The 14,851-nt window shown below is 38.3% G+C and overlaps 2 protein-coding genes across 3 annotated transcripts in view; both read right to left on the minus strand.

The window, feature by feature from the left end:
- Nucleotides 1-1,671: 1,671 nt before the first annotated feature.
- On the minus strand, nt 1,672-11,557 carry LOC105055780 (ABC transporter C family member 5). Of its 2 annotated transcripts, XM_010937767.4 has the most exons (11): nt 9,006-11,540; nt 8,576-8,896; nt 8,372-8,458; nt 6,852-7,547; nt 6,568-6,732; nt 5,887-6,181; nt 5,465-5,679; nt 5,009-5,314; nt 4,862-4,925; nt 2,969-3,208; nt 1,672-2,172 (listed from the first exon to the last, which is right to left on the minus strand). In XM_010937767.4, the coding sequence occupies exons 1-11, from the start codon at nt 11,043-11,045 to the stop codon at nt 2,060-2,062; spliced, it is 4,542 nt and encodes a 1,513-aa protein (XP_010936069.1). In that variant the 5' UTR covers nt 11,046-11,540; the 3' UTR covers nt 1,672-2,059. The 2 variants fall into 2 exon arrangements, with proteins under 2 accessions (XP_010936069.1, XP_010936071.1); XM_010937769.4 differs by lacking the exon at nt 5,887-6,181 and having other exon boundaries at nt 6,568-6,688; nt 9,006-11,557.
- Nucleotides 11,558-14,340: 2,783 nt separating this feature from the next.
- Nucleotides 14,341-14,851, minus strand: part of LOC105055782 (protein ILITYHIA) — a 53,175-nt gene continuing 52,664 nt past the window's right edge. Inside the window, exon 60 of the mRNA XM_073246568.1 lies at nt 14,341-14,806. Within this exon, the coding sequence (XP_073102669.1) occupies nt 14,764-14,806 (43 nt within the window). The 3' untranslated portion in view covers nt 14,341-14,763. The remainder of the gene's footprint in view (nt 14,807-14,851) is intronic.

Raw genomic sequence — 14,851 nt, forward strand, 5'->3', positions numbered from 1 at the left:
ATAACAACTTGTTGCATGGTTACATACTTGCATCAATTTGCAAACTACAATGTGACTCCTTTGGATCACGAACTCATCATCTCAGTCAGAGTCATTCTATATTTTTCTTTGATCAATTTTTTTTCTTTTTTTAAAAAGCCAAGGCGACAGCTTAAGAGTTAAAGCAGAAAGGAAAGACGAGTTAGAAATGCCAACTTAAATGGACACATATAGGCGAGGCCGACAACAAACATAGACATTAATGTTGTTACCTGACAACAAGGATCCAGCCAGATAAATAAAATCTCCATTCGAACTGGGATCTGCAATCTTTTTTTTGGGGAATATACATCAAGGAATTACATCTGGAAATTCAAAATCAGATTGATGATCAGCTTTTTGCTGAGGTAAAGGCAAGCAAAGAGCTAAAATGCTCTCCACCGTTAAATACTATTATCTGGAAAATTAGAAATGCCCATAGAAAAGAAGAAAAAGAATAGAATTCATCAAAATACTTAATGATTTCGAGCAGTGGTGGATGCATCTTAAGAAATGTGAGGTCAATTGACCCCATAAAAATTAAAAAATATTATATATATATATATATATTATAAATTTTATGAATTGATCTCATATCTGATGTAAAATTTTGAAGAAGCAAAGGATAAAAAAAATTACATAATAAAAGTAATTATGACCCACATTCTCTCTCCTTAATAACTCACATGTGATGTCCTGCTTCTCTTTCCCTCCTAGGTTTCCAACTCCCTCCGTCCATCTCCTATATTTAAATCCCATATCAATGTATCACATCAAAATATGAAAAGAATAATTATGACCTATATTCTCTTTCTTTTTAATGGCTCATATATCTCATATCTCTTTCCATCTCTCACACCACTTTGACCACTCTCTCTCTCTCATTTTTTCTATTTTTTTATTTATTACTTCTCTATTTATATTTTAATGTCTCACCTCATGATCCCTATCCATCCACTTCTTGCATTTCAACTCCACACCAATTTATTTTTTATGTCTTAATCAATCCAAATATAATAAAAAATTATTTATTCTTCTTATCTCTTTTTTAATCTGAATCAGGTATGTCTTTTTTAGCTTCTTTTATTTTTTTTTATTTTTTTTTACTCATATCGAATAAGATTTTTTTTTTTATCCACATGCAACCATCTCCTCCCAACCCCCCAATGCCTGCGATTCCCTACACCTCTCGACCCGTCATTTCTCCATGCCACTACCACACCTATATCACTTCTATTATTTCTCATCAAAAAATAAATAAAATAAAATTATTAAAAATATTTTAAAATGTTAATTTCATATTACTGATAATCTGATGGTCATATCGAACATGCCAATCAAGATTTTCAATAATTTACTGCAACATTACATATATGTATCAAATATATCCTAAAGATAATTCACGTTACTTTCTAAAATTATTAAATGTTGCACCAAATACGACCTAAGAGCTTTCGTATTGCATTATTTTCTATCTTATTTTCAAAGATCCAAGAACAAAATTAAACGAGTATGATGAGACTTTTTAATCTTTTAAATTGTTTAACTTTAGAAGTTTTGGAAGCCAAGATTTATTGCTTCCAACACAAGAACTGAGATGCTATCTCCACCACCGACCTCCATCAGGTATGCCACTCACAGGAAAGAGAAAAATACAAAAACAACTAAAAGGGCAACCTCGTTAGAACTTGGATGGGAGTCCAGGAAGGACAAAATGTTAGCCATTTCTGTTTGGACAAATAGAACCTGCTTGATGTCAAAATTTGTTTAGTGGTAAAACTGTTGACCTCTTTCATTATTTTCCATTCACTCCTACAAAATCAGTTCAAGTAGTGATATGGATTCTGCTCAAACCGCCTGTAAACTTGAGGCATTTTTGATCAAGCCTGCATCTTCTTCCACAGTTGTTTCCTATCTTCTAGGGCTGTTAGGTTAGTTGATGTGTTAAAGTTTTGCCTCCATACTCCTCTGCACTGCTTGATGCAGTGACGGATTCATCGGTCAGGAGACACCAGTCCTTTCCAGGATTGTATCCTTGAGTTCAACCATCTGTCATGCTGCTTGATCTCGTGGAGTACTCGGTGACTAGCTTTAAAAACATGGAGGACTTGTCCTCCAACAGTCGTAGCGGGCTGTCAAACTCTGCAACTCTTCCTGAAAGAGTCCAATAAAATTTACAGTTCTAGTGAGAACATAGACATGAAGATACAAAAACAATTAACGGAAGCAGCGCAGAAACCCTGAAAATAAAAGATTTATACATTCGATAAACAAATGCATGCATCGATACACACATGCTAATACCAGTGTTCTTGTGCCAAGATCCCCAAAATAACTGATTGAACTAGCTAGTAAAATTTCTGATTTACAACTCAAGAAGATCTATTGAAGATGCGCCAAGAGGATGGTGTGAAAAAAATGGGAGATTGAAAGAATCTTTATCTCAAAATCATGGGAAATGGTAAGGCAATGGAGTGCAAGGCCATCTTTTGGGTACAGAGACTACCACCAGCAATGGTGGGGTTCTCATTGTAATCATAAACTTGAAATGTATCATTATGCAAAGAGAATCACCAAACGAGTCCAACGGCCCATTGGTGTTCAGAAGTACCATATTTAAAACCTGCTTGTATTTTAAAATCTTATTCTTGAAAGAACTTTGGAGATGTCTTAACAAACGAGATATGAAAAGGAGCTCCTCTGGAATGTTTGGCCAACTACAGGGAAGAAAACTGAAAAAAGGATAAAATATATGTTGCACATATATCCCAACAGCAAAACAATCTTATGGATTCACAAGTAGTAAAAGGCACATAAAAATGTCTCTCATATTACTCATTAGAAGATTCCACTTTAGTACCTTGGTAAAAACTATTTTTCCCTTGAGTATACATTAGCACAATCAGCAGCTATAACTACATGTATTATCGGAAAAGGGCTAATCACTTACCATCATTAAGGACCAAAACAAGATCACTGTCAATAACGGTTGGGATGCGATGTGCTATGGTGCAAACTGTGCAATCCCGAAATTCAGTTCGAATGATCTTCTGAATAAGATTATCTGTGGCTGTGTCAACAGAAGCTGTTGCCTCATCAAGCACTAGTATTTGTGCCTGTTTCAGCAAAGCCCTCCCTAAGGAGACAAGCTGGCGCTGTCCAACACTCCAGTTGTCCCCGTTCTCCAAGACTGCATGGCCATAAACACTGTATGTTGAGCTAACGTGAAAAGAGCAATCAAATATGTTTTCTAGTCAAAGATATAGTACAAAAATCTACATGATAATCTCGGAGAAAACATTTTTTTATGCATATGTTGAGGCACTTTAGTTTAAAGTTGGAAAGTCAAGGAAGCTAGAACAACTACACCAGATAAGCTCCCACAAAAAGAGTCACAAACATGTAAAAAATTTGAGGCCTGGCACCTAAATATAGCCCATGCCATTTTTTTTGTTAAAGAAACCTAGAATATCTCACTTCCCAATGGTTGATCTATGCATGCATGGAGTAGTCCCTCACATTATTGTGTACCATATCCAAGGATAAACCTCCTTCTAGGAGGGATACACCCTAACTCAAGAAAATGCTACATGACTATGTGCTTCCTACTGGGCAAAGAGTTGAAAATAGGGGAAGAAATATGAATGCATATCAAAGTATGTATGTACTACCACCAAAGTTCACAATCTCCTACAATTTTGGTACCAGGTCGGTACAGTATAGTGGTGTACCATACTAACTACATAGAAGTGTAACAATATAGTACCAATTCACAATTTTTTAAAATTTTTCAATGCTTTGGTTGTTACAGTTATTTAAAGATTTAGGGATATTGGAAATGTGATTTTAAGATTGTTTTAATGCTATTTTATTTCATATTGTTCCAGGAGATCATATTATTGCTTGACGATATGTCATAAACCACCTAATTCATTACAATGAATTACATAAAGTATATCTCCATTTTTTTGAAAGTTAAATTATACAATATATCTTTAGATATACTAGTGAGTTTCATGACCATGTGTGGTGATTTATCAAATAATGTCAAAACCATGCATGTTTCCAATTCATAATTTTTAAGTTATTAAACACTTTAAAAAATTGATAATTTACATTGTAATGAAAAAAAGGTCTGAATTACTTAGAAAATACTTCTAAAGTACCTATACATATATTTTTTAATATTTTCTCATTTATAAATATTATTATTATTTTAAATCAAATATATATTTTAAATTTAAAATTACATGATCTATAAAAACCACGATTTTTTCTTCAATGCATACATGTACAGCAAATCATGAAAACATCCCAAAATATTAAATCTTGTCATGATTTTCCCTTATTCTATCATTTTTGGCCTATTTTAGGCAAAAAAAGGAGAGGAAAAAAAGAACAATAAAGAGGAGGGAGGAGATTATACTCAATCTTAGTTTGAATTGGAACTCAAAACCATAAAAATTCACTTCTTCCCTGATTTTCCTCGCTTTCCCACCCTTTCATCTTCATAGTAGGAGAGAGAGGAGAAAGGCATCAGGATGCCTTCTCCACCCTTTTTACTCATAAGAGGGCCTAGAACCAACTCGACAGAGTCATACCAAACGAATTGGTTGTTCCGCTCAGTTCATGACTTGAACTAGCAATCCAACATGGCTCCCCATTGGTTTGGTTCGCTATGCCCTGAACTGGGCAGTCTAGGTCGGTTTTGCAAACCTTGACTGATACTTTCAAAATTTTTCCATTCTTGCACATTAATCACAATATTTTCCATTATTTGTGAGTATTGCTATCTAAACATATAAAGCATCCAAGGTCTTTGGCATGTGTAGGTGCTAAGTACCTAGTGCGTCAAGCTTTTGCTCTTTTTGGCGAATCACCTCTCCAAGCTGACATTTGTCGAGTGCCTGCAATAAATCAACACAATATCAATAAAAAAACATGTAATCAGAGATGCGTGTTTCCTGAAGAGTCAGTGAATTGACTTCACCTGCCAGACTTCATGGTCAGAGTGCTCTTCAAGGGGGTCAAGATTGCCTCTTATTGTACCCTCAAACAAAGATGGATCTTGAGGGATGATACTAAGCCGAGACCGGAGATCATGGAGGCCAATGGTGGATATGTCAATGTTGTCAATGATGATCTTCCCGCTTGAAGGTTCAATCAGGCGGAACAAAGCCTGTATAAGAGTTGATTTACCACTACCAGTGCGCCCAACAATCCCAATTTTTTTTCCACCAGGAAACGTGCAGTTTATGCCATGGAGCACCGTAGGTAAGTTCTCCTTGTAACGAACCTGGTGGTATATTAAGGAGGAAATGAAGTCAGTTGCACATGATAGTAAATACAAATCAAGTGTTTTTTCATAACATTTGCAGCTAATGCACCAGATTTCCCCATTACAATTATCACAGTAGACAAATGATGAAAAAAGTTGATTGCACACCTTGAGATCAATCAGTTCAATTTTACCACTCTCTGGCCATGAAGATGGAGGGCGATGGTTTTCAATAACAGGTGGGGCTTCTCCAGGGATTTGGCAATATTGATGAATGCGCTCAATAGAGATAACTTTATTTTCAAGTTTGCAAAAGCTCAAAATCCACCGTGACAAGCGAGCATTCAAGTTAAGGCCATATGTTACAGCAAGACCTGCCATACCTACAGCATCAAAACAAGCATATCCCATTAGTGGGAAGATAAATTTTTACATAGACATCCATAACATCAAAGTGATTTCACAGTATCATAAAACAACATTTATCCATACTGTAATGGAAAGAACATGATGTCCTCAACAATTTCAAGAATATATCCAAGAAAAAGAAAAATACTAAAAGCTGCTATGAAAGGATATAGGATGTATACTTGGATCAATGCTTCCATGCGGAAAGCTCACAAGAAGAGCCATACAGAAAGCAAATACAAAAGTTGATAGCAATTCCATACGCAAGCAGAGCCATTCAATTGCTGCAAGACTGCAGAAGTATGGTCGAGCAAAACAGTCTAGCAAGTAAAGATTCCTCTTCATAAAGCGTCTCTCCTGACCAAAACCTCTAATAGTAGAAGCTCCAGCAATGGATTCTCCAAATAGATTGATTATAGGAGATTTTTGGATGCTAACAATCCTAACTAGTTCCCTTGATGAAGCCATGTAGTATTTCTGCAGAGAAGAAAATATCTTGAAATATTTGAAAATCGAACTAGATTATACGTGAAAGAGAAAAGAAATTCCAGAAATTGGATCGCCTGACAATACAGTTGATACAAACATTCAACAATAACTATTTACATAATCATGAATATTCATAACCCAAGGCTAATTGATAATTGTTGCTTCTCCATCAATCAAATGGGATGCAGAGCATGATGCAAAAGAAGCCAGCGAAGATGAGATGCAAATAATGTTCGTGTTGGCGTGTGTTATTCTAGAGTTCCCACAGGGAAGAAAGATGGCCACTGCCTAGCTACCTCTCTAAAGAGTTTCTAGTAACAACTCAATTGATAATGCTCAGAAAGTAAGAAAACATGCATATAAAAATCAATTACCTGCATCCATAAGCAAGCAATAGCCATGGGAACAATCAGAAGCAAAACTTGCCAGGTGACCTTTGTCATCACACCCACTATACCGAGTAGTTGTATTGTTGTTGATGCAAATCCACCAAGTCTGAAAGGAATATCAAGATCTACAACACTTTGATCAACAGACACCTGAAATTTCATAATTTTTTGAGCTATAAAATATGATAAAATTATGACATATCCAAGACCCTCTCTTCCTGGAGGAACTTAAGGAGAAAGAAATTTACCACCAGCATCTGATAACTTACACGATTTAAGATCCGTCCAGCAGGAGTAGAATCAAAGAAAGACATTGGAGCTCGAAAGACAGTTCTGAGCATTTTTACAAACAACTTCTGTGCAGCTGCTAAGCCAAAGGTAGCCACAAGAACAGCTCTAACAAATATGAACAACGAACTCCCAAAAGCAAGTGCCATATAAACAACTAGAAGGACCACACTGCTTGTCTTTGGTTCATCTCCTGCAGTCTGAGGATTTGCCCAAGCCATCCACCAGCTGCTAGCAATCTGAAGCACCTGAAATGTTGCCTGCGCCAGTATAATCAAAGGTATGAGTGTTCCTTTATATGCTGCAGCCATATATGATAAGTACACCTTGAAGCTGATTTTCCCCCTTTCTCGCTCTTCCTCTTGAACTAGCTGTTTCCTCCGCATGCGCTTTGATTTCTTTTTTTCCTTTATAGCTTTTCTATCAGATGACTGCTCATTTTCTGATATTACACTGTTCAAAGTATCAAGGTTGTTTGCACTTGATGTCAACTTTTTACCGAACATAGTATCATCCCCAGCACCAGCCGAATCTTCTGAATCTTCAGACGAGACTTCTGGAATATCCATTGCTTCAATTGCTTCGTGGTGAGCTGAAACCAACAAATCGAAGTCAGTTCCAGCTTCCAAAAGATCTTCATATTTTCCAGCCTGGATTATACAACCCTCCTTAAGGACCTGAATGAAATGAAACAAAAAAGGTGAGTGGATTTCATCCAAAAACAAAAAGACCAATTTAAAGTAGGTTAGCATACATATTATCTTATAGAAAATCAGTTGCTTATACTTATACTTTCCATAAGTCTACTTATACCATAACATGTGATAATGGTTTAAGTAAAAAGGAACAAAACTTGTATAATATAGAAAGCAAAAGAAAGGACATGAAACAGCTCCACCAATCAACTGAAGCAAACCCCATGATAAAAAGAAACACCAAATAACAAAATATGCAAGAAAACTGATGTCAGTAATCAACAAGATAATGGTCCTTGAGGAGATGCTATTATCAAAAAAAAAAAAAAAAAAAAGAGAGAGAGACATGTATTTACTAACATACTGTCTGCTACTATCATCCTGTGTAAAACAAAATGTTTTTGTATCATACCATATGACACAGGCAGATTAACAATATTAACTCAAAAGGGGGAAAAGTGATAAGCATCAATATTTTTTATTAACAGTCCTCATGTCTGTTTTGTCAAAATCATTTTACTTTCCCAATTTAACACATGTGAATCAGAAGGTATTCAAAGATTCTAAATAATTAGAGATTTTGCTGGTTTCTAGCTAGTAGGCATTTGATAAAGTCATTAACAAGATACAATATGACTATCTTTTGTAAAATACAAAAAATATTAAAGAGTTCTAGAGTAATTTATCATCAACCTCATGTAATATGTAAACCTAACTAGAGATGAAGAGGAAAAGGCATCCATACACTCTGAAGTTTATTAGTCATCAAGAAAAGGTTAAGCTTGGAAATGAAAGGAGTTTCTTACCAGTATCAAATCAGCAGCTGGGAGAAATTCAACTTGATGGGTGACAAAGATCACAGTCTTTTTAACTAGTGCTGTCATTATATATTCCTGCAACATTATATTAGAAATACTCATCTCAACTGGAAATTTGCAAAAGCTTAATGAAGTAGGAAAAATTGCAAAAGCTTAATGAAGTAGGGAAAAAACAGCTCGCACATTAATTACCTTGAACAACTCACTTCCTGTATGTGCATCAACTGCACTGAAGGGATCGTCAAGTAAATATATGTCAGCATCTTGATAAAGTGCTCTAGCAAGCTGCACCCTTTGCTTCTGGCCACCACTTAGATTAATACCTCTATCTCCAATGATTGTTTGATCTCCATGCGAGAACAGTTCCAAATCTTTTTTGAGTGAGCAAGCATGGAGAACAGTCTTGTACCTTTGCTTATCCACCGGACTTCCAAAAAGAATATTCTCCTCTATGTTTCCAGACTGTATCCAAGCTGACTGAGAGACATAAGCTGCAGAACCACATACTTTAACCTGAAGAAACAGCCAACACAACAAAAAGAAAAACAGAAACAGAGATATTTGAAAAGCTACGAAAGAGAAAATCAAGGTGCTTTGTTCAGTATATACATATATTACATACTTCTCCAGAAATTTTTGGTATCTCCCCAAGTATGCAAGAGAGAAAGCTTGACTTTCCAGCACCAACAGCACCACAGACTGCCACACGCATCCCTCTATCCACTTTTACCTGTATTGCTGAAAGTGTATGCTTTGGAGAAGAAGGGTCCCAACAGAACTCCCCATCTTTGATTTCTATAGCTGTGTTTGTGATGCCTCGAGGAATAGCTATAGTGGCATCTCCTTGCAACTCTTCCTCCTGCAGAAATCCCAATATTCGATCCAAGGACACTTTTGTCTGAGCAATCATAGAGACTAAATCTGGAAAATTCCTCAAAGGTTCCTGGAGAATTCGAAAAGTGGCCAAAGCTGAAAGGACACCACCAGCTGTTAACTGATCACCCAACAATATAGAAGTACCAAAAGTTACAATTGACACAAAAATAGGAGAACCCCAGAAGATAAAGGTGACAAAGGCCTGTGAGTAAAGGGCTTTCTGGAGCCACCTGAATTCCACATTCCTCATCTCTTCTAGTTTTGATCGGTATCTGTCCTCCCAAGCCTGCAGCTTCAGTATCCTCATGTTTCTAAGACATTCAGAAGTCTTCCTCATTCGTTCATCTTTGGCTGCCATTAGCTTATCCTGGTAGTCTTCTTGCATCTTTGCCAAAGGAATAGTAACAATAATGGAGATAATGGTAGCAACCAGTGTTGCAAACGATGCAACTCCAACATTCTTATACAAAATTACCAAAGCAAGTACAATTTGTAAGGGAAGCATCCATATATCGTGAAGATACCATGAGTAATCACCCACTCTTTGCACATCGACCGCCATATAGTTTACAATCTCACCACTCGTATGACTTTGTCGGGCTGTATTTGATAGCCTCAGCCCCTTCTGATACACCATAGCTGTTAATCCTGATCTAACATGCATGCCCAAAATATCTACTCCTAAATACCATTGCCGAATAGTAAGAGTCTCTACCAACTTAGCAACAAAAAAAATTGATGCCAGAATGTAACCTTCATGCGGGAAAGCTATATTTCCACTCAAGTAATCAACAAAATAGCTAATCAAATAAGGACCAACATAGGAGACTACCGTATTCAAGAAAGCAAAAACACCATTCATAGCTGCTTCTTTCCAGAATGACTGAAAAATGGCCAATGCCAGTGAGGGCTGTCTGGTAGGGTTCTCAGCTTTCAACCTCTCCCAATTTAAATTCAAGATCTTGTAGGAAGTCTTGGCGCGGTCCTTGGGGGCTAACAAGGGTACATCCCTCAGCTCAAGAGGCCTCTTTGCACCAACAGACAAGAGGGGGTTCAACCAGGATAGCGTCCCAAGGCTTAGCAGGCCTGCTTCACTATAAGGGGTAACCTTAAGGCAACCAGCTTCTTCTCCTTCTTCTCCAAGCAATGGCTCCCGAAGGTCCCCATACACCTCCACACCCGTTGCTCCGCGAAATGCAACAAGACAAAGGAATGCGAGCGCAGGGGCCGAAGCATAATTTGCTATCACACGCGAATTGAGGCTAACTAAATCATCAAGTAAACCTTTAGCATCCACATAACCAATGTAGACACAGAGGGAGAATGAGAGAAACCACCACAATCTAACCAAGGCTGGAAATTTCTCCGACTCCTTAAACTTACAGTGGACCGCGGACAAACCTAATACCAGCCAAGCCAGTGCTTGCACGGATGGCAAACAAAGAACGGAATAATCCCCCGAATCGAACCCTTTCCGCACCAAGTTCACTGTTTCATATCCAAGAACCGCTAACTGCAGCAAGGAAACATAGAAGCAACAGATGGTTGAAATCTTGAACCAGTTACTGACCACCACCACTCGACCACCTCCCGAGTTAGCGTGGGCTGGAATAGGATCCATCTGCTCCTCCTTGAACGCCGAGACACGGCGGAGGCCGCCGGAGAGCACCCGCCGGGCCCAGACAAAGAACAGGAAGAAGAGGAGCAGCGCCGAGTGCACGGCGACCGACACCTTCTCCGGCAACGGGAGGCCCTCGAAGGAGCTGAACAGATGGAAAGACCCCATTCGCCGGCAGGGGAATCCGATCCGCAGGATTGAATCTTGGGGCGAGATTTCAAAGGAGAGCAGCTGGGAGTGCAGAATGAATTGGATTCAGCTAAGTGCATCTCACGATTCTGGTGTCTGGGATTCAGAGCCAACGGAGGGAGGAAAATCGGAACAGGTTGCAGGGAAGTGGAGGATGGGATATGGGTTCAAATCAAGAAAAGCAACAACGAGGGAGGGTGAGAACAAAAGAGATTCTTCAATATATCTACCGGTAGGGATAAAATCACACAGGGTCTACGAAGTCTAAAAGAGGATCCAATTTTCACCGACCTGAGCGGTTTTGTTCTTCTAGGACCGTGTAATGCGAGCCAGCGATATCCACCACCACCTGTTAGAGCGAAAGATAGTGAGGAAGAGAGAGAAAGAGAAAGAAGGAGAAGAGAAATTGGATTTGTTCTCTTCTCTCTATCGCCCGCCCTTCTTTTTCTTTCAGCTGCTTATCTTTTGCTGGCAATCAATAAAGTTTTCTTACATTTCAAGTCTCGTCTCTCATTATTTTTTTTTTCTTTTACGCAATGGAAGTCGAGATTTTATCGCGCTGTGATGCGACGATGAGAAGGATGACCGAAGAGGATCGAATGCGTGGTTTGGTCGCCGATTCGCTCAGGGTTTAATTAATGAGGGAGGGAGCTGGTGGTTTTATTTCCTCGTTAGGTTGTTTGATTTGTCCCATCATTAATGATGTGTTGTTCCAATGCAGAAAGTAGGATGCTTACGTGGCGATGGGGTGTGTGTGGGTACACTAGGATTTGACCAACATCAACCATGAGGAGCATGAAGTTGGCATCCAGTGAGAAAGTTTTTGTTTATTTGTGCTGGGGTGAGGCGTGCGACATGGAAACCAGCGTTCCAGTCATGGAGGATGACTTGGAAAGCATCTTGATGTCGGCTAGATGTTTGGCGTTTTCTTTTACTTTTTCTTATTTCTCACGAGACCTCTTATTATATATATAATATTACTGCCGTTCTTTTGGTGACGCACAATTTCATTTTCCGACGACGTACTAATTCAGCGGTGGAGGCTTATTATATATATAGTATTACTGCCGTTCTTTTGGTGACGCACAATTTCATTTTCCGACGACGTACTAATTCAGCGGTGGAGGCGGAGATCGATTAGGTGATGGAAACTGTGGTAGGAGGGATGGTAAGTAGCATGAGGTCGTTGATAAGGTAGTATTTTTCTTTTGGTAACTTTGCACCATCTTATGAAATGATGTACCATTTGCACCATCTTATGAAATGATGTACCATCTAAGAGTCACTGGATGACCAGAAAAACGTCAGTAACATGTTTCCAAAAAGACTTGGTAATTCTGTTTGAAGCTCAGCCAACCTGCTATTTTATGCCCTCGACTTCATTTTGTGCGCAAATGGCCAAACATCCTGATTACTAGCGGCATGCGTTATGATGTTCCCTAAAGGAAAAGACAAGGACCACCCAACTTGCAAGATTCCCATCTCATTTAGCTGCCTAGGGCCCAATATGAGGTTGAAATGGAACAAATATAACTACGAGTTTGATTGGTGCTTAGTAAATCAGAATCCATGGATGGAAAGCTGCCTAATAAAAACTAGGTTGTACAAAATTCAATCTGACAAAGAGCTTCCACCTAAAATCCTTGACCTCCATGGTTTGCAACGTTCCTCCAGATCTGTTTAATCACCTAAACACGATGAAAATGATAATCCAGAAAAAAAAAAAAAGAAAGAAAGAAAATAATGATCAAAGTGGAAACGGTGGAGGATACATGAGATTTCCTATGCTTCTACTTAAAAAGAAAGGGACGTTGTGCGGGCGGCACAAATAAAAAGTGCTGACCAAGATGCAGGTCATCGCTAAAAACACACTCCTCAGAATACGTGTCTCAACTGCTAACTGAACATGGAGTGTCCCCTCTCAGCCAGCATCCAAACTAGTTCGAGGACTTCAGTATTTATGTGTTTTTACGGGCAATGAGAGCAAACAAAATAGCTCGAACAACATATAGCATTCCGTCAAATCTTGTGCAAGTCACTTACAAAAGGTGGAAGGCACAACAAAACAAGCTTTTTCTTGGCTAACAGGAGAAGCTAGAGGAAGAAAGAGGCGGAGGAGCTATTGATGCCACAACTCAAGAAACTCTTCTACCTCCTCAAAACAAAAGCCCTCAAATTTTTCAAATGCCTAAAAAACTTCTTTCTTCACGTGCAATATTATATATTTTTAACCCATATATGCTGTAGTATGTGTATACGAGACCATGTTTTTTGTAGAAAGGTATAAATAGACTTGATGCTGCATATATAGTCAGGGACGGTTCCGCCAACCTGCATGATTAACATAATCGCGCCACAAACAAAATTATACAATGATAATTTAAATCTTTCAGCACCAGGAATTGCAAATGTTTACGGACTCTCGATGACTGTATCCCAAATCACAGTTATCCAATATGTAATATAAGAACTGTTTAAATCTAGAAATTGGAGATACTAAAATCAACAAAATTTCACTCATCTCTCACAAAGTTGAATATTATGGATTAATAATTTCCAAGCACCTACCATATTTTTAACCATGATTAGATAACCCATAAGGCAAGGAAGAGGCTGGCTAGTTACGGTGCATAACCATGGAATTCGTTCCCCCGGAAGCTCAAAACCGTTCCAATATATGCTCCAGCACCCTCAGATTGACAAATGCATGTTTCCACCGACATCAAATGCTCCAACAACCGACAATTAAGAATTATAGAGACTTTAAATTTACCTTTTCTTCCCTGAAAATGTTTCCTTGCTCTTGATGAGTAAAAAAGAGAGCAAGGAAAATAACATCCCAAACTCAAATCAGGTGCACATGAACCTAGCAAAATCAACATTCTGCACTAAGAAAACTCAGTCCTGATCATGATCCATGCCAAGGTTACATCACGCCTGAGCTTGCATTCAACAGCAGCAAACAGTAGAACCAGAAGAACCTTCATTATTTTCTGGCATGCATCCCAATGAAAAATTATTTACACAAAGATCTATGATGTACCTGTTGCAAGTGATGGTGCACGTAATTCAGCACATACTGGATACTGCATGGCCACAAAATGAAGCAACAGATCATACATAAGAATGGTTGACGATAACAAATCACAAAATGAAACCTGCCCTAATGGAGATGGAACATGATCACCTTGTTGTATGTATCCACCTTAACTTGTAACATCATGCAATAAGAACATTTTGTTTGACAGTTTTTCTCAACCAAGAAAAATGGGGGTACAGGCAGAACTATTTCATTATGGCAATATAATGAAAGGCTTCATCCAAAAAAAAAAACAACAACATAATGAAAGGCAACATACAATTTGCCTCTCATTACTTTCGGTATAAGAAACAAAATTTTACAAGACAAATCAAGAGAACATTCTTCCACTATGGACCCCGGCTGTATACTTTATAAAAATACATCCAGTGCAAAACTCGGGATGAGGGAGGGGACAGGGTCGGAAGAAATAATACAAAAAAAACCTCTTAGCAATCAGCACTCGCTGTTTTATCTCCGGAAGCTTCCCCCAACTGCCAAAAGAATGAAATGTGAAAGCTTCAACAGGCTGTATCCAAAAGAAAAGCACAATCTCTAATCTGTGCAAAATCCCATTATGATTGGGAATTTCTACTGAATGACAAATCTTCGCTCATCTCATGTGTTCACTGCATCATCATCACTGTTTTCACCTTCGTCACTGCATAATGTGATCAAAAATCACAAAATAAGAACAGGGATGTGA

This window comes from Elaeis guineensis, chromosome 12 (genome assembly GCF_000442705.2).
Source record: "Elaeis guineensis isolate ETL-2024a chromosome 12, EG11, whole genome shotgun sequence".
NCBI lineage: Eukaryota > Viridiplantae > Streptophyta > Magnoliopsida > Arecales > Arecaceae > Elaeis > Elaeis guineensis.